This window comes from Hemiscyllium ocellatum, chromosome 2, assembly GCF_020745735.1.
Source record: "Hemiscyllium ocellatum isolate sHemOce1 chromosome 2, sHemOce1.pat.X.cur, whole genome shotgun sequence".
NCBI classification, from domain to species: domain Eukaryota; kingdom Metazoa; phylum Chordata; class Chondrichthyes; order Orectolobiformes; family Hemiscylliidae; genus Hemiscyllium; species Hemiscyllium ocellatum.
The window spans coordinates 144,908,008-144,934,104 of NC_083402.1; the positions used below are offsets into that span (position 1 = coordinate 144,908,008).

At 41.4% G+C, this 26,097-nt stretch overlaps 1 protein-coding gene across 6 annotated transcripts in view; it reads right to left on the reverse strand.

The window, feature by feature from the left end:
* The window catches only part of elavl2 (ELAV like neuron-specific RNA binding protein 2), a 65,728-nt gene that overhangs the window by 17,497 nt on the left and 22,134 nt on the right, over nucleotides 1-26,097 (reverse strand). For all 6 annotated transcript variants that reach the window (XM_060846694.1, XM_060846704.1, XM_060846678.1 and 3 more), the window contains exons 3-4: nucleotides 20,063-20,166; nucleotides 5,724-5,877 (exon numbers count right to left, since the gene is read on the reverse strand). In XM_060846694.1, coding sequence (XP_060702677.1) covers nucleotides 5,724-5,877; nucleotides 20,063-20,166 — 258 coding nt within the window. The remainder of the gene's footprint in view (nucleotides 1-5,723; nucleotides 5,878-20,062; nucleotides 20,167-26,097) is intronic.

Sequence of the window (26,097 nt, forward strand, 5' to 3'; positions counted from 1 at the left end):
GAGTCTTGAGATTGAGGCTAAGATCAACAATTTTCATCAATTCTGTGACAATATTAAGCAAGTTTGAAGATTTTCTTCTGAATGCAGCAACAATATTGCCATCCACATAGAAAACTACTTGCAGGACTTGACTTTCTGAATTTCATCCAATTTAAGGGTGAAGTGTTTTCCATCCATTCTACAGATAACATCCACACCACTTGCTCTTGACAAGAACAGCTATGAAGATAGAAAAAAAAAATGGAGAGACATCCTGCTTGACCTCAGAATTGTGATATTGTATGTGAAGAACGGTTACTTACATTTTATTATGGAGAAGAGGATGGATAATTTCTCTTGTGCTTCCTGATTGACTTAGGCAAAAGCTTCAATAACCACAGAATGATTGGTCTCATCCCAGGCATGTTTTCACTGCCCAGCAACTGATACAAGTGTCTATAGTTCCATAGTTTGGTCAGAAGCCACACATCAGCTTTCAAGGAAGTATTTCCTCAGATGGGAATGCAGTGAAGGATTCAGGCAATAATCTCCCATGATGGATAATAGAAGATTAGTTTGGTCCCACTGCTTTTCTCAAAAGTGGTGGCAATGGCAGCATCCCAGATTGGCAGGAATGTTGTTTTCTTGCTCCAGATCTTCAGCAATGATTGAATTGAGGGGTAAGCTCTGCTGCTCCAGATTTAAGAATTTCATCTCTTATTATGGTTTTTCCATTCTTCATAGGTCTAAAAAAAAAGGTGGTTTCAACTTCTGCCAAACTAGGTGGGAGTCAGTTGGGGTACTTCCTCAAACACACCTTCAATTGTTTGCATTACAGTTTGTCTTGTCCTGAAGGCTTACATCCAAAATGTCGACTTTTCCACCTTCTGATACTGCCTGGCTTGCTGTGTTTTCCCAGACTCCTGCTCGTCCACCTTCTGTCCACTTGAGGCGGATGTTTTCTCTCTCTCACAAAAGGGTTCCATCCTTTACTTGACACCAATATGAGATCAAAAAGGTTTGAGCCCACATATTGCTTTGGTGGCACTGAGGAAAGTGGTTGTTGTGTTGGTCAGCAAGGAGTTGGAGCTCAACTTTCCCAGTTCTTGATTTCTTCTTCTAGGTAGAACTTTGTACAGGACAGCTTTTCATGTGGGATTTGCACATCAGCAAATACAGCACTTGACAAAAAGGTAGATCCAGTTCCAGCACCAAGGAAATCTTGTTGATCTAGCACCTCTGTACTACTGCAGCCTTCATCTACCATACTGCCAACACAATAGCAGAGAATTATCTGCCACCTGGGTCACCATTCAGTAATTGCTTTGGATTACACTTGTCTGGTTCCTGCCCTCAGAGCTTACAGTTACAGGTGGGTCTGCCAGGAGTTGAAAGTTCCCAAAAGCACCTCGTGATAAAAGTCACACAAGCCTCTCCACTGCAGGAAGTGACAATCCATGGAATGGTGAGGTTGACTAGCCCAATGTTAAATTCAGCAGCAAGGCATGAAATCTAACTTTTTTTTTTAAAATGAAAGCACAGAAGAAACAGGAGTGATTCTTGTTCCTATTGCACTGCACCATGGACAGTGGTTAGGAATAGGAGGAAAACCATTTTGTAAGCATTTGGAAAGAATCTCCGCAAATCTTTTCAAAGGGATACCATTGTAGCCAGTTTTCATAGACCAAAGACTTTCCACATCCTTCGCTCCATCAGCCTCCCATAAATCTCCCCAGAACCTGTGTCAACTTTCATTCCCTCTTCCTTCTCTAAATCCATCATTGATCAGTTCTTGCACTTCTGTCCTACTACCAAAGCCCTTCCAAGTGGAGTACATACCGCCCAAGAGGATGGATAAGTTGTGCCTTCAGCATTTTTGAACATTTGAATGATAAACTTCTAGAAGACAAAGACACTCCCAGATCCTTCAATACAGTGACCTCCTCAAAACTCAATTAGGTTTGTTTGACAAAAGTATCATAGTTTTCCTCATCTTCCTTTTTCAATTTTTGGAATCAAAATCTTCAGGTCCTGAGTCTGGTTGTTCTGTGTTGCTGTTAAATTCTGCTAACCCACACACCCCAACCCCAAATACTTATTTCTTTTGTCAGGGCCTCTATTTAGCCAAGGTAATGGAATACCATGTACAAGTTTGCTGATAAAAGATCAGCGACATTAATGTAATGGGATTATAACATTGTAAAGCAACAATGGATAAAATATATATGCAATTATGACAGATGGGATAAGGGCTCTGGTTCAACAGTATTTATTGCCAGTTTAACTGCTCACAGTTGAATGACAACCTGTGGATCTGAAGTCACGTGCAGGGTAGACACAGTAAAGGATCGCAGGTTTCCTTCTCCAAATAACACTAGTCAACCGTTTTTGAAGAAAACTTACAATAATTGATAACACTCATTGTCAGTAGACTAGTGAGTAATACCAAATTGGGCCCGTGAAGGCAGAAACAGGGGAATATATCATGGGGAACAAAGAAATGGCAGAAGAATTGAATTGGTACTTCAGATCTGTGTTCGCTGGGGAAGACACAAGCAATCTCCCTGAGGTAACAGTGGCTAAAGGACCTGAACTTAAGGGAATTTATATTTGCCAGGAATTAGTGTTGGAAAGACTGTTAGGTCTGAAGGTTGATAAGTCCCCGGGGCCTGATGTTCTACATCCCAGGGTACTGAAGGAGGTGGCTCGAGAAATCATGGATGCGTTGGCGATTATTTTCCAGAGTTCGCTAGATTCAGGATCAGTTCCTGCGGATTGGAGGGTGGCTAATGTTATCACTTTTTAAGAAAAGGTGGGAGAGAGAAAGCAGGAAGTTATAAACTAGTTAGTCTGAACTCAGTGGTGGGAAAGGTGCTGGAGTCTATTATAAAGGAAGAAATGACGACACATCTGGATAGTAGTAACAGGATAGACCAGAGTCAGCATGGGTTTATGAAGGGGAAATCATGCTCGACTAATCTTCTGGAATTCTGAGGATGTAACTCTGAAGATGGACGAGGGAGATCCAGTAGATGTAGTGTACCTGGACTTTCAGAAAGCTTTTGAAAAGGTCCTACATGGGAGGTTAGTGAGCAAAATTAGGGTGCATGGTATTGGGGGAAAAGTACTAATTTGGATTGAAAGTGGTTGGCTGATAGGAAACAGAGTGGTGATAAACGGCTCCATTTCGGAATGGCAGGCAGCGACCAGTGGGGTATCACAGGAATCAGTACTGGGACCGCAGCTTCTTACCATCTTCTATCATTAATATATATTGTATTAGTAATAACATTAGCAAATTTGCTGATGATACTAAGCTGGGTAGCAGGGTGAAATGTGATGAGGATGTTAGGAAATTACAGGGTGACCTGGACAAGTTAGGTGAGTGGGCAGATGCATGGTAGATGCAGTTTAAAGTGGATAAATGGATGGTTATCCATTTTGGTGGCAAGAACAGGAAGGCAGATTACTACCTAAATGCAATCAATTTAGGTAAAGGGGCAGTACAGAGAGATCTGGGTGTTTTTGTACACTAGTCAATGAAGGTAAGCATGCAGACACAGCAGGTAGTGAAGAAGGCTAATAGCATGCTGGCCTTCATAACAAGAGGGATTGAGTATAGAAGCAAAGAGATTCTTCTGCAGCTGTACAGGGCCCTGGTGAGACTGCAACTGGAGTAGTGTGCGCATTTCTGGTCTTCAAATTTGAGGAAAGACATTCTATTGAGGGAGTGCAGCGTAGGTTCACGAAGTAAACTCCTGGAATGGCGGGATTACCTTCCACAAAGGAGGAAGCGACTGGGCTTTTATACCCCTTGAGTTTAGAAGACTGAGGGGGGATCTGATTGAGACATAAGATTATTAAAAGATTGGACACTCTGGAGGCAGGAAACATGTTTCCGCTGATGGGAGAGTGCCGAACCAGAGGACACAGCTTAAAAATACAGGGTAGACCATTTAGGACAGATGAGGAGAAACTTCTTCACCCAGAGATTGGTGGCTGTGGAATGCTATGCCCCAGAGGGCAGTGGAGGCCCAGTCTCTGGATTCATTTAAGAAAGAGTTGGATAGAGCTCTCAAGGATTGTGGAATCAACGGTTATGGAGATAAGGCAGGAACAGGATACTGATTAAGGATGATCAGCCATGATCATATTTAATGGTGGTGCAGGCTCAAAGGGCAGAATGGCCTACTCCTGCACCTATTGTATATTTTTCAGAATTCAAAACTTCCAGACTTGCCATGGGTGAGGGGATTTTATGCTTATCACTGGAATTTCAGCCTGGTGCTGCGGATTAAGTGCTTCAGTGACATTGTATCACCATCACCACCTCCCAAAATGCAAGGTGAGAAAACAGATTGGAATTTCCTTTACAACAAGCTATCACCATTGTCATAGGAAGCAACTTTCTTACAATAATCCAAAAGCTTTATCTGGTTAGATTTAATCTGGAGTGCATTCCATAGTTCAGTTATGGGCATTTGCAACCTTCAGAGAGACTTTATAGTATGTGAATCTTGGAAGGATTGCACAAATTCAGACTGTTGCCAGAACACCAGTGTTTCAAGATCTCAAAACAAAAGAAACCAACTGGAAAAGTTAAACCCCACCCCCCCCCAACACTAGCACCAGTATGTTGTATTATTGTGGATACATGTCCAATTTTTAGAAATTGGAGAAACAGTGCAAATTGCTATAAGTAGAGCTTCCTCCCCAAAATTAAACAGCTCAATTAAAAAATTTTAAGTTTGATTTTAGATTTATGTTCGCCTACATATAGGGGATATGCAACCAAGGCGCACAGATGCTGCCAATAATAGCAAGGGGGTGAATGCCTACTCTGGCTTACAACAATACAGGTGCTTTTGTTTGTAATAGTAAAAGTGGTTAAAATGCAAGCTTCCAACCAACAGAAGCTTGCCAAAAATGTTAGAACTAGAATCCACAGGCAGAGCCAGCCAAAGAGATTTCCCCATTAAAGATAGCAAGACAAAACACCAACACCTTCAAAATGATCTGTTCATGAGCAAGACCAGCCTAAAGAATACCCAATAGTGTGAATACTTTTAGTTACATGTTCAAATCAATAAAATCACTTATTCAAACTGCATACATTGCACAAGTAGTCAGGATTTACTTTCAAAAATCAATTGCTCAATTCACTTTTCTCCTAGATGTAAAAGATTATTCAAAAAGATACTCTTAATTTGAACAACATTTCCCTCCATCTGCATTGCAGCATGACAGAAATGGTTTCATTTACTGAACGAATCAGGAGTTCCGGACCAGTGGTACCTATCTATACTATGCAGATGTGCTACAATTGCATAAAGCTATGTTGAAAATATGATTGTTGTTATAAGTGCAAGTCCCATTTCTAAGCATTTTAAGTTTGCTTTACATTCCTGCTTAATTTAAAAACACATTAGCAACACTAAGGATTAGAACATCATCCTCTATAGCAGGTTTAAAATAAAGATTATAACTGCTTTAAATTTATTACTTCACCAGCCGTGAAAGCACAGTTCAAACCCGCACCTCCAGGGTGGGAAATGACTCAAGTCAGCGTGAGCTCTTAAATCTATTTTTGTCCATGCATATTTATGAACAATTCCAGCAGAAAATTACATTTTCTGGCCCACATCTCTCAACCCTCGACAAGTCCTGCAGGCAAGATAGTAAGAACTGAAGAACTGCACAACCATCAGTCTCATAAAAGACATTAACAGTGGGCACGTACTTACCAGTGACCTGGTCCACAAGAATCCTTGAGGTAATTATGCGTCCATATTGGGTGAAAAGCTGTTCCAGTTCTTTTTGGGACATAGTTTTTGGGAGCCCACTGACATACAAATTTGCATCTCTAATGGAAGCAGAGCTGGGACGAGCATAGGAAACCTGAAAATAAAAACAATTATTCATAAACTTACAAAAACATGTAAAATCTTCTAGTGATATGCACAAAAGATTTGTTAGGATAAAATAAAAAGGACTCTGGAAATACAGGGAAGAACTGAATGCATCCGAAACAATAGCTGATATTTCAGGGGAACCAAGTAGGAGATCAGTTAGAATACTGAAGGGCAAAAACTTTAACTTTAGTTGATTCAACCAGTTTCCCAGCTTGATGATTTTTAAAATCACATTGCAAAACAGTTAGAGTAAAAACAAAATGCTGCAGATCCAGGAAACAATTTCAGCAACACAGTGGTTACAGGAAAAGGAAGTTTTGGTTGGTGATCTTTGGAACACATTCTCGCCAGAGACACTGCCAGACCTGCTGAGTATTTTCAGCATTGTGTACCAATTATTTGAAGACAAATTATATTCTGTCATCACAATGCTTCTGAATTGTGAGTAACAAGTTTACCGGTGCGATAGAGTATTTGTTCAAAATCAAGACTTAATACATAAATACTGCATTAGGATCAGAATATCTAGCACAAACACTAATCTCGTGTGAAATAGTGATTTACTTTCCTTTCAACTATGAAGTAGCAATTGGATAAACTTGTTCACGCAGATAATCAGAATGTCTACCTAAAAAAATGGATCAGCTGTGCACAATAGATAGTAAATGCAAGCCAAAACTGTGATTAACAAAACACAATGTGAAGCAATGCCTTTATTTTACATATCAAATTTACTCATCCAGCCACTATCTGGTTCTTTGAGCTCCTGAAACTTCCTTCAGCAGCTCTAACTTTACAGAAGACTAATACTGCAGATTTTCTTGAGTTTGCCCATCACCAGTTCAGTTTCCAAAAAAAGAGCAACAGATGTCAGGTGACAACTTGACTAAAACTAAACCCCAACAAATCAAATTAATACTATTTAGTCTTTGGCAGGTGTTTAGACTTTTCAGCCAAAGGAAACAGTTAATTTTACAAAGCAATGAGCACAGAAGAATTAGTCAATAGCTGGTGCCATTTTCTATGCCATGACAGTATTATAAAAACAATTACACTTTTCCTTGAACAGTTTAAACACACAGGATTAACACTACAGTTACTCACCTGATTAGACACTTAGTAGACAAGCTGAATTAGACAATGTCTCAGAGTCAGGGACATAACATATGACTTTACAGAAAGAGCCAGGAGATACTTTATCACAATGGTCACAGGGCCTTTGTTGGAGATGGTCACTGATGGGCAGCTGTGCTGTAGATATTACCTGACCCTTGTTCAGCCTAAGTCTGCTGTAGGTCGGCATCTGCTTGATCAGAAAAATGCTGCATAGAATCAAATATCCATAAGCTCAATCCCCCTACCTTTGTTGAAAAAAAGGTCATCTCCCTTAAGACTGTAGCATATAAATGAGTTTAAAGAATTTAAATGAAATAATTTGAAGCAAATGAAAAAATTACAAAACCTCAAGCAAGGTTAAAAAGTTCTGCTGCTTTCCACACAAAGGCAGCACAGAATGGAGATAATGTAGAACAAATCTAACGCTCAGAGTCAGATATACAGCATGGACACTGACCCTTCAGTCCAACCCCAACCAGATATCTCAACCTAATCTAGTCCCATTTGCCAGCACTTGACCCATATCCCTCTAAACCCTCCTTATGCATATACTCATCCAAATGCCTTTTAAAGTGTTGAAATTGTATTAGCCTCTGCCACTTCCTCTGGCAACTCATTCCATTCACGCACCACACTGCGTGAAAAAATGCCCCTCAGGTCTCTTTTACACCCTTCCCATCTCACCCTAAACCTATGCCCTCTAGTTCTGGACTCACCCACCCCAGGGAAAAGACTTGTCTAATTATCCGATCCGTGCCCCTCTCGATTATAGGTATATATAAAAAAGTATTGCAAGGGAAATGTGTTTTTATGGTTTCAAGTCATCTAACCATTTTATACCTGTTCAATCATTTTAATAAGTAGGTGGCTTTGTTCATCAATCTCTCAGAAATGAGACAAAAGACTGAAAAATCAGTTTTAATTAAGGGGTAAACATTGATCAAAACAGAAGAAATTAATCAACATTTAACTTTTCACAAAAACGTGCATCTATAGACTCAGCTGGCAACCAGAAATACAACAGAATTATTTACTGGTACGAGAATGGGGTGATATTAAAAAACTACAGAAGAAACATCAGTGCTTCTTATTGAAGTTCTGCGGGTGTTTCAATTCAGCAAATTTAAAGTGTGACCATGGAACGTTGACAACACTTTAAATTCTCAGATTAATCAAATGCTAAGATAGAAATAAAATGGGAGCAGATGGGCATCATTCAGCCCTTTATGCCAGCTCATCCAATTCCATATTCTATTTCCATTTTCTTTCCATACTCTTGATCCCTTTAGTCTCAATATTTCTAATTCCTTCTTGAAAAAAATCAAGTATTTTGGCTTCAGCTGCTTTGTGTGGCAGAACATGACCAATCTGTCCTGGACCTTCCAAACAGATCTGTCAAAGTAGCACAACAACTGTTCCTCGGGAGGCTTAGGCAATTCAGCATGCTCATAAGCACCCTCACCAACTTACACAGATGGCTGGTGTGCCAACTACTCTGCCCAGAACCTGAAGAAACTACACAGTGGTATACATATCCCATACCATCACAAAAGCCCACGGTCCCATTCATGGACACCATCTACACTTCTCGTTGCTGTGGGAAGGCTGCCAAAGATCCCTCCCACCCCAGTAACTCTTCCAACCTTTCCAATCAGGCAAAGATACAAAAGCTTAAAACACACCGTAGCTTCTTCCCTGCTATCATTAGCTGCTGATTGGACCTCTCCAATTTCAAATCGGATGTTGATCTTGCTTTTGTGCACCTCCTGGGAACCCATAACCTTGTATCTCTCATTTTGTCTAAACATCCCATGATCTGTGTCTTCATATGATCTGCCTGTACTTTTCTCAAAATAAAAAAAACACTTCATATCAGTGACATGACAAAGGCTGGAGGTTAACTCCATGGGATTAGAGATTAAAAATCAACTGAGGAACAGACTACTCGACAATCTAAAGACATTAGCCCTGTCAACGTGCGATAATATAGTTTTTAAAATTCAAATCAACTCCTTTCTCAGCCACAAATGTTATACATGCAGTGGTCAGCCTCTGCTTATAAACCACCAGTATCTCATAACTGGGAAACAAAAGCAGCAGACAATACAGATGAGTTTGAAAAGACAAAAAGGGAGTTTCCAAGACACATTCACCACACAGGAAGCAGCTTTTGCCCGAAACATCTATTCTCCTTCTCTGATGCTGCCTGATCTGCTGTGCTTTGAGCACCACACACTCTACTGACCTCCAGCATCTGCAGTCCTCATATTCACAACAAAACTTGTATCTAATAACACTGACCGTTCACTTCCATTCAGCAACTAAGTCAATCTCTGCTCTTGATGGTATTCCAAGGCTCCTGGTGCATTTCACATTCAGTGCTTCAGTGAGGTGGTTAGGCCAAAATTCTTACACTAAATCCAATTACTTAGGAATCATCACTAGAACAAAGTTAGTTGAAGGTCTGTCTTGTACACAATTAGCACTGAAGCATACTTTCAGGGATGGGAGGGCTGTTATGAAAGGGAGACATTTTAAATATCACATGATGACAGTGCTGATTGCTTAGACATTATGGGCACAATGAGATGCAGCAGGAACAATAAATAGCCAATCTTAGCTCTCAGACCAAGGAAATGGATTCTGACTGGTTAGTACTGCCGTGGAAATGCAGAGATTGGCAGCCTCCTTGACTTGTGCCTTTTTCCCCATAGATGCAAATCCAGACTTAAAACTGAGTCCTACGCATTAATGAGCAGCCCAAGCATGCACAAATGCATCATACTGCAAACAGTCAGTCAATCTCAAATTACTTCTGGTGTGCCAAGAGTTTCAATCTGAAGTTTTAATAACTGTTGTCCAATAGCAGAATCACATCAATATTGGACATAGAGCTCTGAAGCTTGTAAGCACTGACTGAGAATTACTGGTCTGTTGCCTGATGCAAACAGTCAACACATAGACCATTTGATACACACCACACCTGGCATTACAGCAGCACACTAAAAATCATACCTGTGTGGTTACTGAAGTATCTTTCATTTGACATCAACATCCTGTTGGTGGAGCAAACTATTCATTAGTTTGCTGTAAAATTCTGTACCCTGGAGGCAGACTGATCATTGCTCAGGGTCAAGACTGTGGACATGGGCCCTTGCATGAATTTGTTGTATAGTGCATCACATCAGTGTAGCTATCATGCAGATGAATTTTGATATGGCCCATCTCATGGAGGCGGCCTCGGGCACATTAATGAGGTTGCCTCTATCTAGATCTCAAACCTTCAAACCACAGGTCATGAGATATATTTTAATCTCCAGCTGCTTAAACTCCACCCTGCACTCAAATTTACCACTGAAATACAGCAAATAAGCATCCTTTTCTCAAGTTTCTTTTTAAAATAGGCCTTTCAAGAGGATGCCATTTGTTGGGCCAGCACTTATTCCCCCTCCTCAGCTGCCCTCAATGTGGCAATAGTGAGCTGCTGCCTTGTAGAATTTAGTCCATTTAGTGTAGGTGCCCACTTGCCACCACTACCACCATCCCTCCACCCCTAAACACTTGGTGAGCAAGCTCTAAGAAACCTGACAATGGAGTCTCTAAAGATCTCCCAAAAGGTTATGATTTGGAGGTGCCAGCATTGGACTGGGGTGTATAATGTTAAAATTTACACGTGTTTGACTATAACTTGGTGTTGTGATTTTTAACCCAAAAAGGTTAAGTTGACTTGTCAATATACAGGCGGGAACATCCTACTAGAATTCCATGAACAAGATTAACCTTACTGATGACCCTGAGGGTCATTTACTTACTGTGAAAGCTTGACGCCATGAAAGGGCATATCAATACAATCTGTGGCAACTAACCTAAATTAGATCATTACTCCTTGTATATAGCTCAAACTCATGAAAGGGTGCATCTCTACACATTTGGCACTGAAGTGGGGCCCCATTTCTGTCAGGTTAATTAGTGAAAGGGCAGTATGCTAAACATGCTCAACTAGCCTGTGTTTATAAATCTCAAAACACTGCAAATAATATTTAGATACTATTCTGCTATTGCACATCTATTAAACACTCCATACTGGTGAAAAATTACACAGGAAACCAATTTAAGATTCAGTTGGGAGCTCCGTATGATACATTTGTGAATGCTAAAAAATTAGAAGTAACACAGGGCTCCTGTTTTGAGGCAAAGAATTTCATAACTATCTGTCAATGGCCACTGCATATCCATAGCAACGCTGTGAGCAGAGTCAGCCTGACAGAAAAGAGTGCCATTTAACTGTTCATGCTGAATTACCAAGCCAACCTGCACTCTTCCCATGCTGCATAAATTGCAGTCCTCCACAAAGCACATTTCTTGCATGAGTCCTGATGATTACATGATTGAAATCTACAACTTCCTGCCTCCCTTTCGACACGTTAAGTCAATTGCACAGGTGTGGAATAAGTGGGCTAAATTTAGATTAGATGGTACATTAAAGGACTTCAATCTCAACCAACTTATATATTTGTACAAAAAAGATGAGATGACAGCAGCTAACTGGCTAAAAAGGAAAATGCTTGTCATGTGGACTGGGAAGGTTATTTGAAATCAGCTAACTTAAGAAATTGATAAGAAAACTTATAAAACAAAAATAAGTTTGCAGAAGCAAATATGCAAAGGAAAGATGATTAAAACTTAAATAAGTCCCTTGGAGGCAGGAGAAAAGATAATAACGAAAGAACAAACAGCTTGAACAAATCAGCACCCACCCTCAAAGAAAAAAAATGTAGGTAGAAATCAAGGATCTAAGGTGGTAATGGAACCAAAAACATCTTACATGCACGTAATGCCCTACTTTCCCAAGTTTGAAGAGAGGCAGCTGCAGGGATGAAGGTTTCTGATTCATACAGCACAGAAAAAGCCCTTTAGCAACTCTAGTCTGCACCAACATAACTACCATTTAAAAACTGCACAAATCCCAATGCCCTGCACTTGTCCCAGGTCCTTGAATGTTATGATATTTTAAGTGCCCATCCAAATATTTTAAAGGTTGCAAGGTTTCCAGGACCCACTACCTTCCCAGGCAGTGGATTCCAGACACCCATCATTGCTTTAGCCTTACATTCCTTGCCCCTTACCCTAAAGGTATGCCCTTGTAATTGACCACCCCCCAAACTGAGGGGAACAGCTGCTTTCTATTCACCCATGTTCATTCACCTTCAATAACATCCCCAACCTCAGTCTTTCCTGCTCCAAAGAACCCAAGCATATCTAGTCTCGCCTTATAGGAGAAGTTCTCTATCCCAGGTAACCTCCTGGTGAACCACCACTGTGACGAGGTGACCAGAACTGCACAGTACTCCAGCTGTGGCCTGACCAACACTTTACAACTCCAACATTATGTCCTTGCCCTTATGCTTGATACCACTACAGATGAAAGCAAGTGGCCCATATGCCTTAACTATCCTATTCACATGCTCTGCTGACTTCAGGGCCTGAGTAATTTCCCCAGATCCCTCTGTTCCTCTCTGCTAGTCAGTGTCCTGCCATTCATTAAATACTCATCTTGTTTCTTCTTCCAAAGTGCATCACGTCACTTATCAGGGTTAAATACCATCTGCCACTGGGTAAAAACAATGACTGCAGATGCTGGAAACCAGATTCTGGATTAGTGGTGCTGGAAGAGCACAGCAGTTCAGGCAGCATCTGAGGAGCAGTAAAATTGACATTTCAGGCAAAAGCCCTTCATCAGGAATAAAGGCAGAGAGTCATCTCTCCATGCTTCAGGCTCTCTGCCTTTATTCCTGATGAAGGGCTTTTGCACAAAACGTCGATTTTACTGCTCCTCGGATGCTGCCTGAACTGCTGTGCTCTTCCAGCACCACTAATTCATCACCTGCCACTGGTCTGCCCATCTGACTAACCCATCTATGCCTTTCTATAACCCACAACCATCTTCTGTTAGCTATCAATCTTGATGCCTCCCTTTTTTGCTCTAATAGTTTTAAGTTCGCTCCTGCACTTCCTATAACCCTAAATGGCCACAACTGAATTGTTCCCTTTGGGCTTGTTAGAAGCTCTACACTTCTTTATCCAGTGTCAAATTGTTCTTGAAAATCGGGGCTCTCTGAACACCTTGCTCCTACATTTCCCTCTAAAGGATACATGTTGGTCCTGTACTCTTCCCAGCTGCTTTTCTAATGTCCACCATTGCTCCACTGTAGACTTATCCACAAGTATCTGTTCCCCATCTACTGTGGCCACAGCTTGCTGCTCTATTTTAATCCAAAGGGATCGTTTTCTTCATCCAGAAGGAATTTGAACCATATCATGTTGCAGTCACTACATTGAACATTTGTCTGGTTTCTTTCCCCAAAACCAGATTCAGCACTGCACTGACTTTGTTGGGCCTTCTACAAATTGATACAAAAATAAAAAGCTCTCCCAGATACATCAAGAAATTGGCCATGTCTGAACTCTGACTATCCTAAATTTTGTTCTGAAAGTTGAAATCCCCTAGCATAATTCCTCGATTACTCTTTCAACTCTGAACTATCTACATATTTCTCTATTTCCTGCTGACTCTTTGGGGACCTACAACATACTCCTAGTAAAATGGCTGTCCCCCTAATGTTCCTAAGTTCTACCCACAAAGCCTCATTTGAGGACTCTTCCAAAATATCATCCCTCATTACAGTAATTGACTCCTTTAACAGTGCTACACCACCCTTTTTACACCCTCTCGTCTTGCCTAAAGACACTACATTCTGGAGTTGCCGGTCAGCCCTTCCTTCAACCATGTTTTCATGATGACAACAATATCACATCGAAGGTATTGGTTTATCTAGGAGATTCTCTATTGGTTCCTACAGATACAAGTCAGAATATGTTCTGTTTCTTGAACTGTGGTTGGGGGGGGGAGGGGGGGGGGGGGGGGGGGTGTTGGAAAGAGAGGGAGGAGGAGAGGGGAGAGGGGGAGGAGGGGAGAGGGGAGAAAAAAAAAAACTACAAATGGGCTAGGTTGCCTATATTGTAGAGACACTCTTTGGGACATGGTAACATGACAAATTCAAAAGGTCAACATGGTTGCATCAAATAGAAAGTGTCAAAATTGTGTAACCAGAGTGAATAAGTTTTAAAAGGCATTGGATAAAAGATCAAAAGAACACGGCTCTTGGGATTGAGGGTAATTAGGTTTGGTTAGTGGACAGAACAGAAGAATAAAAATTAGAAACCACAAAAAGATTGGCACTGCAGTCTGCCTACAAATGTGTTAAATGATTTACAAGATCATTAAACATAACCACATTTGCAAAAATACAATCCGAACTACTGAAGTTAGAAAGCATTTAGGTAAATTTTGAGCATGGCTCCAGATAAAGAGTATAATGGGAAAGGAAAAAGTTAGAAATCAACTAGCATGCTGCAACCATGTTGCACCAAAAGCACAGTGGCTCAGTGGTTAGGAATGCTGCCTCAGGTTCAATTCCAGCCTCGGGCAGACTGTGTGCAGTTTGCACATTCTCCCAGTGTCTGTGTGGGTTTCCTCCGGGTGCTCCAGTTTCCTCCCACAGTCCAAAGATGTGCAAGTCAGGTGAATTGGCTGTGCTAAATTGTCCATGACAGTCGGTGCATTAGTCAGAGGGAAATGGATCTGGGAGGGTCGGTGTGGACTTGTTGGGCCGAAGGGCCCGATTCCACACTATAGGGAGTCTAATCTAATTATTACCTGGTGTTTGGCTCTAGTCACTTCAAAAGAAAAGTACACACCACAAAGTATAAGAGGAAGGTTCATGCGATGAAAATTCCCTTTTGGACTATCAAGATGATGCTTATTTGCCTCAAACCTGTGTAATCTCATTACAACATACTGACATTTTGGACAGTATGGAAACAACATGGGGTACCAAGTCAAGAAAGGCAGGTGACCAAGGGGGATTGTTTGGAAGGATCAAGCAGATTCAAGAAGCTGCAGACCTATGTGTTACTTTTTGTTCTAAAGGAACTAGACAACCAGGGATGCACGGCATATAAGTGGGGCAAGCTGATCAAGACAAGATGCATCAGTATTGTTGGAAAGACAAATACTGAGGGGGAAAAAAAGCAGAACGAGAACAAACCTAGTTCATATGAGCCTGAATGACAAACACTATGTACAAAAAAGTAGAAGACTTTAATTGAGAGAATAATTTAATACACAAAACTCCCAGTCAAAATCTACAACATAATTGAGTAAACTTGCTCTCGTACCCAATCACGTACCAGTTTTGCAACAGATATCCATTACTGATGGATTACTTTCTCCTATCACGAAACAAGGAGAAACAGAAAGGGCAAGAAAACCTCCATGGTACAGCAAACTGATGTTGGAAAAGGAGGGGCCAAAATGGAGGTGGAATCACGCAAGAACGCATTATTCCCAAAAAAAGATTAGAACTATACAATTAATTGGACACTCAGCAGCATACTGCAAGAAAGTGAGGACTGCAGGTGCTGGAGATAGTGTGGAGTATGGGGTGCTAGAAAAGCACAGCCAGTCAGGCAGCAGAGGAGCAGGAGAATCAATGTTTCAAGCATAAGCTCTTCATCAGGAGGATGAAGAGCTTTACTTAAAACGTTGATTCTCCTGCTCCTCAGACACTGCCTGACCAGCTGTGCTTTTCCAGCACCTCACCTTACCAGCATACTGCAAGGGTTGGTGGTCTTATAGAAACACTTTCCCAACAGGTAGTTTCCAAAATACCCCTTAAAAAGATCAAGTCAGTGTGGCCTGCAGAAGAGATGCTATAGAGGTTAGAATGATTGACATCTTGTTGGAGTACGAGGAGCAGGGGAAATGCCACAACACCTGGATTTCATACTTGCACCATTCAGTGGTCAATGACCTGCAAACCGAGTAAGTGCTCTCACTGGCTAGCAGTCTGCACCTACAATGTCTGTCAAAATTCTTCCCCTATTGATAAATACAAAGGAATTCACTACAAGGTACATCCTGATGTTCAAAAAAGATTAATAGACCTACACTGTTCATCCCATTGACTAGATAGTGTTAATAAAACTGGCAAATTTAAAAAAGCATCCCCACACCAGAGGCAAGAGACCACCAAAGAAAAGCCAATAAACTGAACAGAACACTAACTGCAATTGCAAATGGTGAACTGGTTGACCAAACAGGCCGATTGGAAGCAAGTTTGTGGACGGAATTAAATGCCCCATTTGAGAATGCTGGAAGCAGTACTTATGAAATGATGCAAACAGCAGTTTTCAGGTCATTTTCATATACTGTTAGGCAGTCAGAAATTTTTAAATTGATCGTGTTTAGTTGCTTCAGCAATAATAATTAGGTTGAGATCTATGTAACAACCAGACCCTTTAAAAGTTAGTGTAAATAATATGGTACAAAAATTTTAGAGAGCCAACATACACAGCTACACTGGAATTTGTTTTTAAATTGATCATTGGTTGTGATAGATTCCCTATCATGTGGAAACAGGCCATTTGGCCCAACAAGTCCACACAGACGCTCAGTAACCCATTCCCCTACATTTACCCCTGACTAATGCAACTAACACTGAGCAATTTAGCATGGCCAATCCACTTATCCTGCACATCTTTGGATCATGGGAGGAAACTGGAGCACCTGGCAGAAACCCATGCAGACACAGGAACTCCACACAGAGTCCCTCAAGGTGGGAATTGAACCCAGGTCCCTGGTGCCATGATGCAGCAGTGCTGACCACTGAGCCACAGGCATCACTAATAGAGCAGCATTTATTGCCCATCCCTAACTCCCCAGAGGGCAGTTACGAATTAACCACATTGCTGTGGATCTGGAGTTAGATGCAGGCTAGACCAGGTAAGGACAAGTTCCTCAAGTAGTGAACTAGATGGATTTTCCTACAATAAAGAACGTTACACAATCATTAGATTCTTAATTCCAGATTTTTGAATTCAAATTCTACCATCTCTTATGGCAGGCTTTGAAAGCAGCATCCCAAAATACTGGGATCTCTGGGTAAATAGTCTAGCAATAAAACCAGTGAGCTTGTGCCGCGGCTTTTTCATGTATTCAAGAGTTGTGCCAAAGGAAACCCTAGAAGAATTGCACAACTGTTCTGAAACATTCTAAAAGCCTGGAATTGAGTCAGAACGGTAAAGCTTTTGCAGTACCGAGTACAAGACAGGTTTGCAGTGTAGATTGAAATTCTGATCTTGACCCATCTGTGGATGTCTTGGCGAACTGGATTATCTTTAGGATTGTTTGCATACTTGATATTTGACAGAACATGAATCCTCAGCACAATATTTTGTGCGTACTGAAGTGATTTTTAGAAGGAACCCGAAATCAGATTACATAAAAATCTGCATGTAAAAGGAAGGAAAACTGGCTTGCTTTTGATAAGATACATGTCCTTCATTCACGCAAAAAACAAGCATCCCATATGCAAAGTTTTGCCCACCCTGTCTTATACTGGAACTTGACCGGATTTACTAGATTGAACCACCAACATTCATTTCAACAGGAATAAAAAGTATGGTTGAGATTAGACAAATGTTATATTTGAAACAATGATTTCTAATTAATCTGGTACTAAACAGCAGGACAGAAGGATTGATCTTTTAAGTGGTGTTTTTTTTTTTAAAAAGTACCTCCAAAATTGGGATACTGATGAGAAAAGAATACAACTCCAATAAAACTAACTTTGCATTGTGGGGACAACATGCTATGCAAGTCTCTGATTAAAATTATTGCATAGTTTTGACTTCTTTTGAATGATACGTTTTACATCAGAAAAGGCCAAAGTGGAAAGAAAAAAGAATTGTCTGAACCATTGGGACTTAAGTGATCAAGTAAATGCAATTTCTCATCTGTAATTTGTGCCAAACTGCTTGTCTGATGAAATCTGGCTTGGGAGGAGCTGAAATTTCCTCCATCTAAAAACATTACAAAAGTTTAAAGCTATTTCAAGCCCCTACCTGAACGTTATTCAAAACCAATTCCATTCCTCTTGCCTTACATTCTCATCTCTCAAAAGCTCTGGATGAGCTTGACTTTTAAGCTCAGCATTCAGAGCTGAACTTTAGCCCAATATCTTTGTCAGAAAAAACTTTCTACTTCAAGCTCCATATCAAAGTATGCCTCAAAAAAAAAGTTAAACCTTTCTCATCTTGATTCCCAGAGTCTTTAATCACCCTTCAGCAAAAAGGTTACCTACTGCCAAACTACACTGTCTGCATCACACAGTAAACACAAGTCCCACACAAAGTGCCCGCACTTCTGACCTGCAATTGCATGCAAGTCATTATCAAATTTGCATTTTAATTCTCAACAGCTCTCCCCACTTTCCATATTGACCAGTCCAAACTTGACCAGCTCCTCCTTTCGGGGAGAAAGTGAGGACTGCAGATGCTGGAGATCAGAGATGAAAATGTGTTGCTGGAAAAGGGCAGCAGGTCAGGCAGCATCCAAGGAACAGGAGATTCGATGTTTCAGGCATGAGCCCTTCTTCAGGATTCCTGAAGGGCTCATGCCCGAAACATCAAATCTCCTGTTCCTTGGATGCGGCCTGACCTGCTGCCCTTTTCCAGCAACACATTTTCAGCTCCTCCTTTCACCCACTAGTAGCTATGCCTTTGACTGCAGAGGTCACACTCCTGAATTTCCTACCAAACTTCCCACTTAAAATCCATCTCTGGCCAACTTTCAGATCATAACTTTGCTTTAGTTCTTTTGCAACATGTCTTGGGATCTTTAATAGTTGGCTTGTTATCTCATGTTAAAAAAACTCAGTTGAGAAAAAGTGTATTTTTACTTTGCTTATTCAACTACCTTGGCTTAGTCTCATGAAATTACTTCAATACATGGGAGCAAATAAAATGATTTATAGAAATGTATTTCAGCATTTTAACCATGTTTCATACCAAGTTGTTTCCACAGTTTATGTATGCAGGAATTTTGAGACAGTATCAAGCATCTACAGTAATAAATTCTCAACCACAGCTATCATTTTGCATCTAATTTTTTTCTAAAAATATGAAAGTGAGTTCCAAGACACCATTGTTACGTAGTGCTCACTCTCAAACCACAAAGCTCTTGGCCAATGTCAACTGAATTACTGCAGCACAAAAGCAAAGCATTACAAGATCAAAAATCAAATTGGGTCAACATATAAACACTAACAATGCAATTTAACAATTGAGGCTTAAAATATGAAGTGTTGTACATCCCAAGAATCTGGATGTTCTTGGTTGACTAATGTTTACCTGGACAAACAGTTAAGCAAACCTTGTAGACTATCCTGATACATAGTGAAGTGCCCAAAAAAAAAGTCCCTTTAAAACAAAAAGGATGCAGTATCTTCAATGCAAAATACATAGGGAAAGCTGTTTTGTGTAGTGCGATGAAGTCACCACAGTCCAACTGGAACAGACGGCTTCTCTCCAGTTTTTTTTTTGGGGGGGGGGGGGGGGGGAGAGGAGGAGGAGGAGGAAAGCAGGAAAAAGAGGAAGGGGCCCCTGAGTTAATGGTGCTGGAGGTACACCATACTTAGGTGACGAGAGGGGTTGAGGGGGGAGTGGTAACCTCAGCCAGTGCAGGAACCGAACACACTGTTGGCATCCTTTTACATTGAATGTCTGTCTGGCTTGCAACTAGGATAGCCTGGAAGTCAAACAGCTATGACATCCAAATAACTTAACTAGACAAAGCTATAAAACCACCTCGGAAAAATAAATCCCTTTCAGGTAATTTGCAGTTCTTAAGACTGAACTACATTTTAAATGGTCAAAAACAGGATCCAGTCTGTGGATCATTGTAGCAGATCTGCACTTGTCAGATGCAGAACAGTAGTCAGCCCTTCAGCTGAAAAATTTGAGGCTACTCCACTTGGTTCCTAGCTTCCGAACTGAATATGGTGTACAGTCATTAGCAATGGGCTTTGGCCACAACTTTATAACAGATATACCAAACAGGCACTATGACAACCTCAAATCTACCCTAAAGTAGTAAAAATGAAAACAAAGTTAAATTCAAAGTCTAGTACAAAACATGAAAGCCAAATCTGTACCTTTATTGTTTTGGTTTGGAGTCGGAGACCATTTAACGTGTTGATGGCTTTTTCAGCATCCTTGGGATCCACATAGTTTACAAATCCATAACCAAGGCTCTGACCTGAAGGGAAGCAAAAATATTTTAGTTTCATAGCCTCACTTGTACACATTATTAACATGTTAGAAAGTGGACTGTCAAATCACTGCACATTTTTCTATCATCTCAAACTAATACCATTTTATAGCAGTATAAGAGTAACCACTATACAAATTCAGTACAGTAATACTTTGAACACAGTTTGACAACTTGATTCCTCAAATTATGGAAAGAAATATGATTAAGTAGATTTCAAGATGAACAGCAATAAAAATTGAACAGGTTAAACTGTAAAATTGATATTTATAGAAGCACAACAACTGCTGCTCCTTCCCTCGGCTGACATGAGCACCATTTCTGACCTACAGCAAGATGACAATTTTAAAATGATCTGGGCAGATGGGAGCCATGGCATGTCGACTATACTTGCTGGGCTAGCAATTATTGACCTTGAAAAAAAAAAGGTGGTGAGATGCCACTTTGAACCACTGCAGTTAATTTGATGATACTTGGACTGATGGGGATATTCAGAATGCATTTCTCCAGTCAACTGTTCAATTGTTCATTGCCTTTCCCAACTGAATGCATCGAGACAGCGAGAGCTTGGACCCAGTCTGTTGGTTCTGGAATTGCTGCATCATCTACTGCCAATGTGGTTTGGCATTAAAGTAGTTCTTTATTCCAGCTTCAACACGACTACTTATTTTTAAGCTGTGCCTGTTTCTGGCATATATCCTTCTGCACTCTTCATTGAGCCAGATTAATTCCTTGGCTTGATGGCTTAGAATGGGCAATATAATCACTACCTTCAGAGAAACTGGAGAAAAAAAGCACATGACCACTGGCCTTGCATAACCACAATTAATATATTGAACTTGTCCATCTAACACATTCCATTTTCCCCCAATCCCAAGGAGGGATAGTGTATAGTATTTTTTTTTGCAAAACAGTCAATGACTATAGCTCCTAGGCAAATTCTAAACAAAGCTTGCAGTCTTTCATTTTAGCCCTTTACCACTGCAATTTTGATGTCTTATTCTAATCGATTTGTTCAGCGATGAAACTTGAACTGGGTCTCCCAGTCCAGGGAGACAACCACTGTCCTGGAGTGAACATTCATCTCACATCATACCAAAATATTACATCTAAGCTTCAAGAAGCATTGTAGAATTACGCAGTTTTAACATTACAAATTACTGAACACAAATTCAAGCTACACAACAATAACTCCAATAAGTTCTTAAATCAATGCAAACTAATATCACTCCTGCAATTAAACTCTAACCTTAGTGGTAACAAAACAAATTAAATTTATTCCTGAATTACATGAAGTGCCACAGTAATACATGCTTAGAAAATAGAACTCTAGCTTGATGCAGATAGCCATGTGGCAGAAGTAAAGTGTTCCAGGATTCTAAACCCTAAACCCTGAAATTGGATAGTCTGAGCTTCATTTGGCATGCAGAAAGCAAAAACAGTAAAAATTTACAAAGTTCCTGTATTTTAAATTCCTGAGAGATGTAGGAGGCATTAGTTCAGCCAGCTCAATTCCAAGGTGGTGCAGAGGCACCATCAAGCCACTGCAAATCAACAGCATAGATTCAATTAGATTTTGTACAGTGTGGAAACAGGCCCTTCGGTCCAAGTAAACACCGACCGTCTGAACAGTAATCCACCCAGACCCCATTTCCCTCTGAAAAATGTACCTAACACTATGGACAATTTTGGCATGTAAAAAATGAGGTCTGCAGATGCTGGAGATCACAGCTGCAAATGTGTTGCTGGTCAAAGCACAGCAGGCCAGGCAGCATCTCAGGAATAGAGAATTCGACGTTTCGAGCATAAGCCCTTCATCAGGAATAAGAGAGAGAGAGCCAAGCCGGCTGAGATAAAAGGTAGGGAGGAGGGACTAGGGGGAGGGGCGATGGAGGTGGGATAGGTGGAAGGAGGTCAAGGTGAGGGTGATAGGCCGGAGTGGGGTGGGGGCGGAGAGGTCAGGAAGAGGATTGCAGGTTAGGAGGGCGGTGCTGAGTTGAGGGAACCGACTGAGACAAGGTGGGGGGAGGGGAAATGAGGAAGCTGGAGAAATCTGAATTCATACCTTGTGGTTGGAGGGTTCCCAGGCGGAAGATGAGGCGCTCCTCCTCCAGCCGTCGTGTAGTTGTGTTCTGCCGGTGGAGGAGTCCAAGGACCTGCATGTCCTCGGTGGAGTGGGAGGGGGAGTTAAAGTGTTGAGCCACGGGGTGATTGGGTTGGTTGGTTCGGGCGGCCCAGAGGTGTTCTCTGAAGCGTTCCGCAAGTAAGCGGCCTGTCTCACCAATATAGAGGAGGCCACATCGGGTGCAGCGGATGCAATAGATGATGTGTGTGGAGGTACAGGTGAACTTGTGGCGGATATGGAAGGATCCCTTGGGGCCTTGGAGGGAAGTGAGTGTGGAGGTGTGGGCGCAAGTTTTACATTTCCTGCGGTTGCAGGGGAAGGTGCCGGGGGTGGAGGTTGGGTTGGTGGGGGGTGTGGATCTGACGAGGGAGTCACGAAGGGAGTGGTCCTTGCGGAACGCTGATAGGGGAGGGGAGGGAAATATATCCTTGGTGGTGGGGTCCGTTTGGAGGTGGCGGAAATGGCGGCGGATAATACGTTGTATGCGCAGGTTGGTGGGGTGGTAGGTGAGAACCAGTGGGGTTCTGTCTTGGTGGCGGTTGGAGGAGCGGGGCTCAAGGGCGGAGGAGCGGGAAGTGGAGGAGATGCGGTGGAGGGCATCGTCGATCACGTCTGGGGGGAATCTGCGGTCCTTGAAGAAGGAGGCCATAACTGACCTGCGCAGCTTCAGACTGTGGGAGGAAACCCACGCAGACAAGGGGAGAATGCGCAAACAATACACAGTCTGTCCCTGGCACTGTGAGGCAGCAGTTCAAACCATTGAGCCACCTTGCCACCCAGGTACACCCAGAAAGAGAATAGGAATAGGTCATTCAGCCCTGTGAGCCTGCTCCACCATTTCAACATGATCACCTAACTCAACCAGAACTACACACAATACACAAAATGTGACCTAATTATGCAAACAACTTATGGTTGCAGCATGACTTGCCAACTTTTATACCTGAATGCCCTGACTGATGGAAACAAGATTTTTTTTTAAAATACCTTATCCACTTGTGGTGCCACTTTCAGTGAGTAATTGACTTGCACCTTAACATCCCTCCGTACAATGCTCTAAAAATACAGCCAGTTAGTGTATATTTTGGTTTTGCATTTGACCTTTTAAATTGCATCACCTCTCACTTGCTCAGATCAAACACATTCTGCCATCTGACTAACTTCTCAACTGATCCATATCTTATATATTGACAAACTTCCTCACTATCCACAACCGATTTTCACATGTCTACAAAAATTAAATTAGACCACCTACATCCGATCCTGAATTCCTTTGTCATCAAGATCTTCCTTCCTGCATTTAGCCCTTGCAGTCCTGTTAGAAACAAAATCCAAAAGAGATTTCATACCACCCTCTCCCTGCCTCACAAACAGCACAATCAATAAAATCCCCACTCTTGTAAACGCATCAATTCAGTCTCTTCATATATTGACTACTATGATGCCAGAACTAATCTGGTAAATCTTTGTTGCACTGCCTCCATTGCTCTGCTATCCTTCCTCTGATGAGGCCCAAACTGCGCACACTTCGCCAGGTGTGATCTTACCAACGCCCTGTACAAATACAGCAAGCCCATCCCACTCGTGCATTTAACATTGGTGCCTGTTAGGAAGGAAACTCCAGTATTTTGAAACAAAAGGGAAAGAAAGGCAATATTTCCCAGTGCAGGGAAGTTATTGAATCAATTAGATCTAGTGAATTCTGGTGTCCCAACTATAGGAAGGGGTTGTGGAACTTGAAAGGGTTCAGAAACGACTTATGGGCGGCACGGTAGCACAGTGGTTAGCACTGCTGCCTCACAGTGCCCGAGACCCAGGTTCAATTCCCGACTCAGGCGACTGACTGTGTGGAGTTTGCACATTCTCCCCGTGTCTGCGTGGGTTTCCTCCGGGTGCTCCGGTTTCCTCCCACAATCCAAAGATGTGCGAGTCAGGTGAATTGGCCATACTAAATTGCCCGTAGTGTTAGGTAAGGGGTAAACATAGGGGTATGGGTGGGTTGCGCTTCGGCGGGTCGGTGTGGACTTGTTGGGCCGAAGGGCCTGTTTCCACACTAAATCTAATCTAAAATGTTGCTAGGTTTGAAGAGTTTGAGCTATGCAGAGAGTGTAAATAGGCTGGAAATATTTTTTCCTGGAGAGTTAGAGGCTGAGGGGTGACATTAGAGGTTTATAAAATCATGAGGGGCATGCATACAGCAGATAACTACCCCAGGGAAAAGATAGCCTGAGTCCAAAACTAGAGGGGAGGTTTAAAGGTGAGAGAGAAAAGAAATAAGAGTGCAATGGAGATCAGCAACACATGGGCAGGGAAAGCAAGAACACAGCACAGCAATACTGGAAGGAGGAAACAAACATACCAGACGGCTGTAGGACATCAGCTATATACCAAATGGGGCACCTGACAACTGAAAATAGCACCTAAATACAAAGTACACCACACAAAAAAAAAGTGAAGTGATTCCAAGCTACTGAAAAATTCCATTGTGTACACACGAGAATGGACAGTTACTGTGTCAAATTTGCCAAGTCAGAATGGTTCAGGATGTTCTTGACAAGGAGTCCCATAAAAAAAAACTACAGCTCTGAACCTCAACAGCAAATGCTAGAAACACTATGGTACTAGAGTGCTGCCTAAAATGCAAAACAAGGAACAGTGACAGATGGAAGAACAGAAAGAACAGGCACATTGAGATATGAAAAGCACTTATGACACAAAGGGAAGACTTAATACTGAAATTTCTAGGTAATTTTATGGTACAGCAAAATTTAACAAGCACTAGTAACAGAAAATCATAAAATCAGATTTAATATTCTATTAATCCAAGCAAACTGTTTTTAGTTCCAAGCAAAATGGTCAGAATTCTGGCAATTAGGAAGGTATATCAAATCAGAACACTGGTCATAAACAACGTTAGCATGCTGGGATTTACTTTAAAATTCTGCTTAAGTTAGGTCAGGTGATCTGTTCTGCAGTTTGTCTAATAATCAAAGCATCCCAGGCTTAGTCAAAGACTTGGATTGTTTTAGTTAGGTGGTGGCATTTACACAGAACTGAAGCATCAATAAACTCATTTTACAGGTTAACAAGCTGAACTTGCAGAAAAGGAGTTGAAGGTACCAGGTTGATAGAATAAGTGGACCTATTGCATTCCAAGGTGGGGTGGGGGAGTGCAAGAATCAGCATCAAGGATGGCCAATTAGAATTCCAATTTAAGTACAAGATGCACATGTTACACATCACCATGAAGGAATGTCATTTTGACATGAAGAAAAAGCAGTTAGCAGAAAAAAGGCCATTAAGTTTTGGAAGCTACCAAAGCCAGATGTTAAAAGATGACAGTTGCAAAGGTGGTGTGTCATGTAGGTTTCTACAGATTACAGGGGATTTATACTGGGAGATGGACATTTATGTACAATCAGAATAGACATCACTGCTAGTGGAGGACCGGGAGAACTCGGAACATAAATATGGATTATGAGGGTCAGAGTTACCACTCAGTGGAACAGGATTGTGGAAGTTGCTGGGTTGGGGAGGGCTTTTAGGACTATTCAGTGGGTAGCATGGTGCATGACAACTAAAGGAATATTACTTTCTTTAGGTAGCTTGCACTTTTAAGTACATAGTGCTTTTCATCATTTGCTACAGTAGCAAAAGTGGTTTTAGCCCTTAACAGGAAAGTCAAATTCTCAAGTTTATCTCCGTATACTATAGGATTTGTTTAGATCGATTTACCTCTGAATCCCATTTAAAAACTCCATTTCAAATACATAAGCAAATAGCATGTAAAGCAT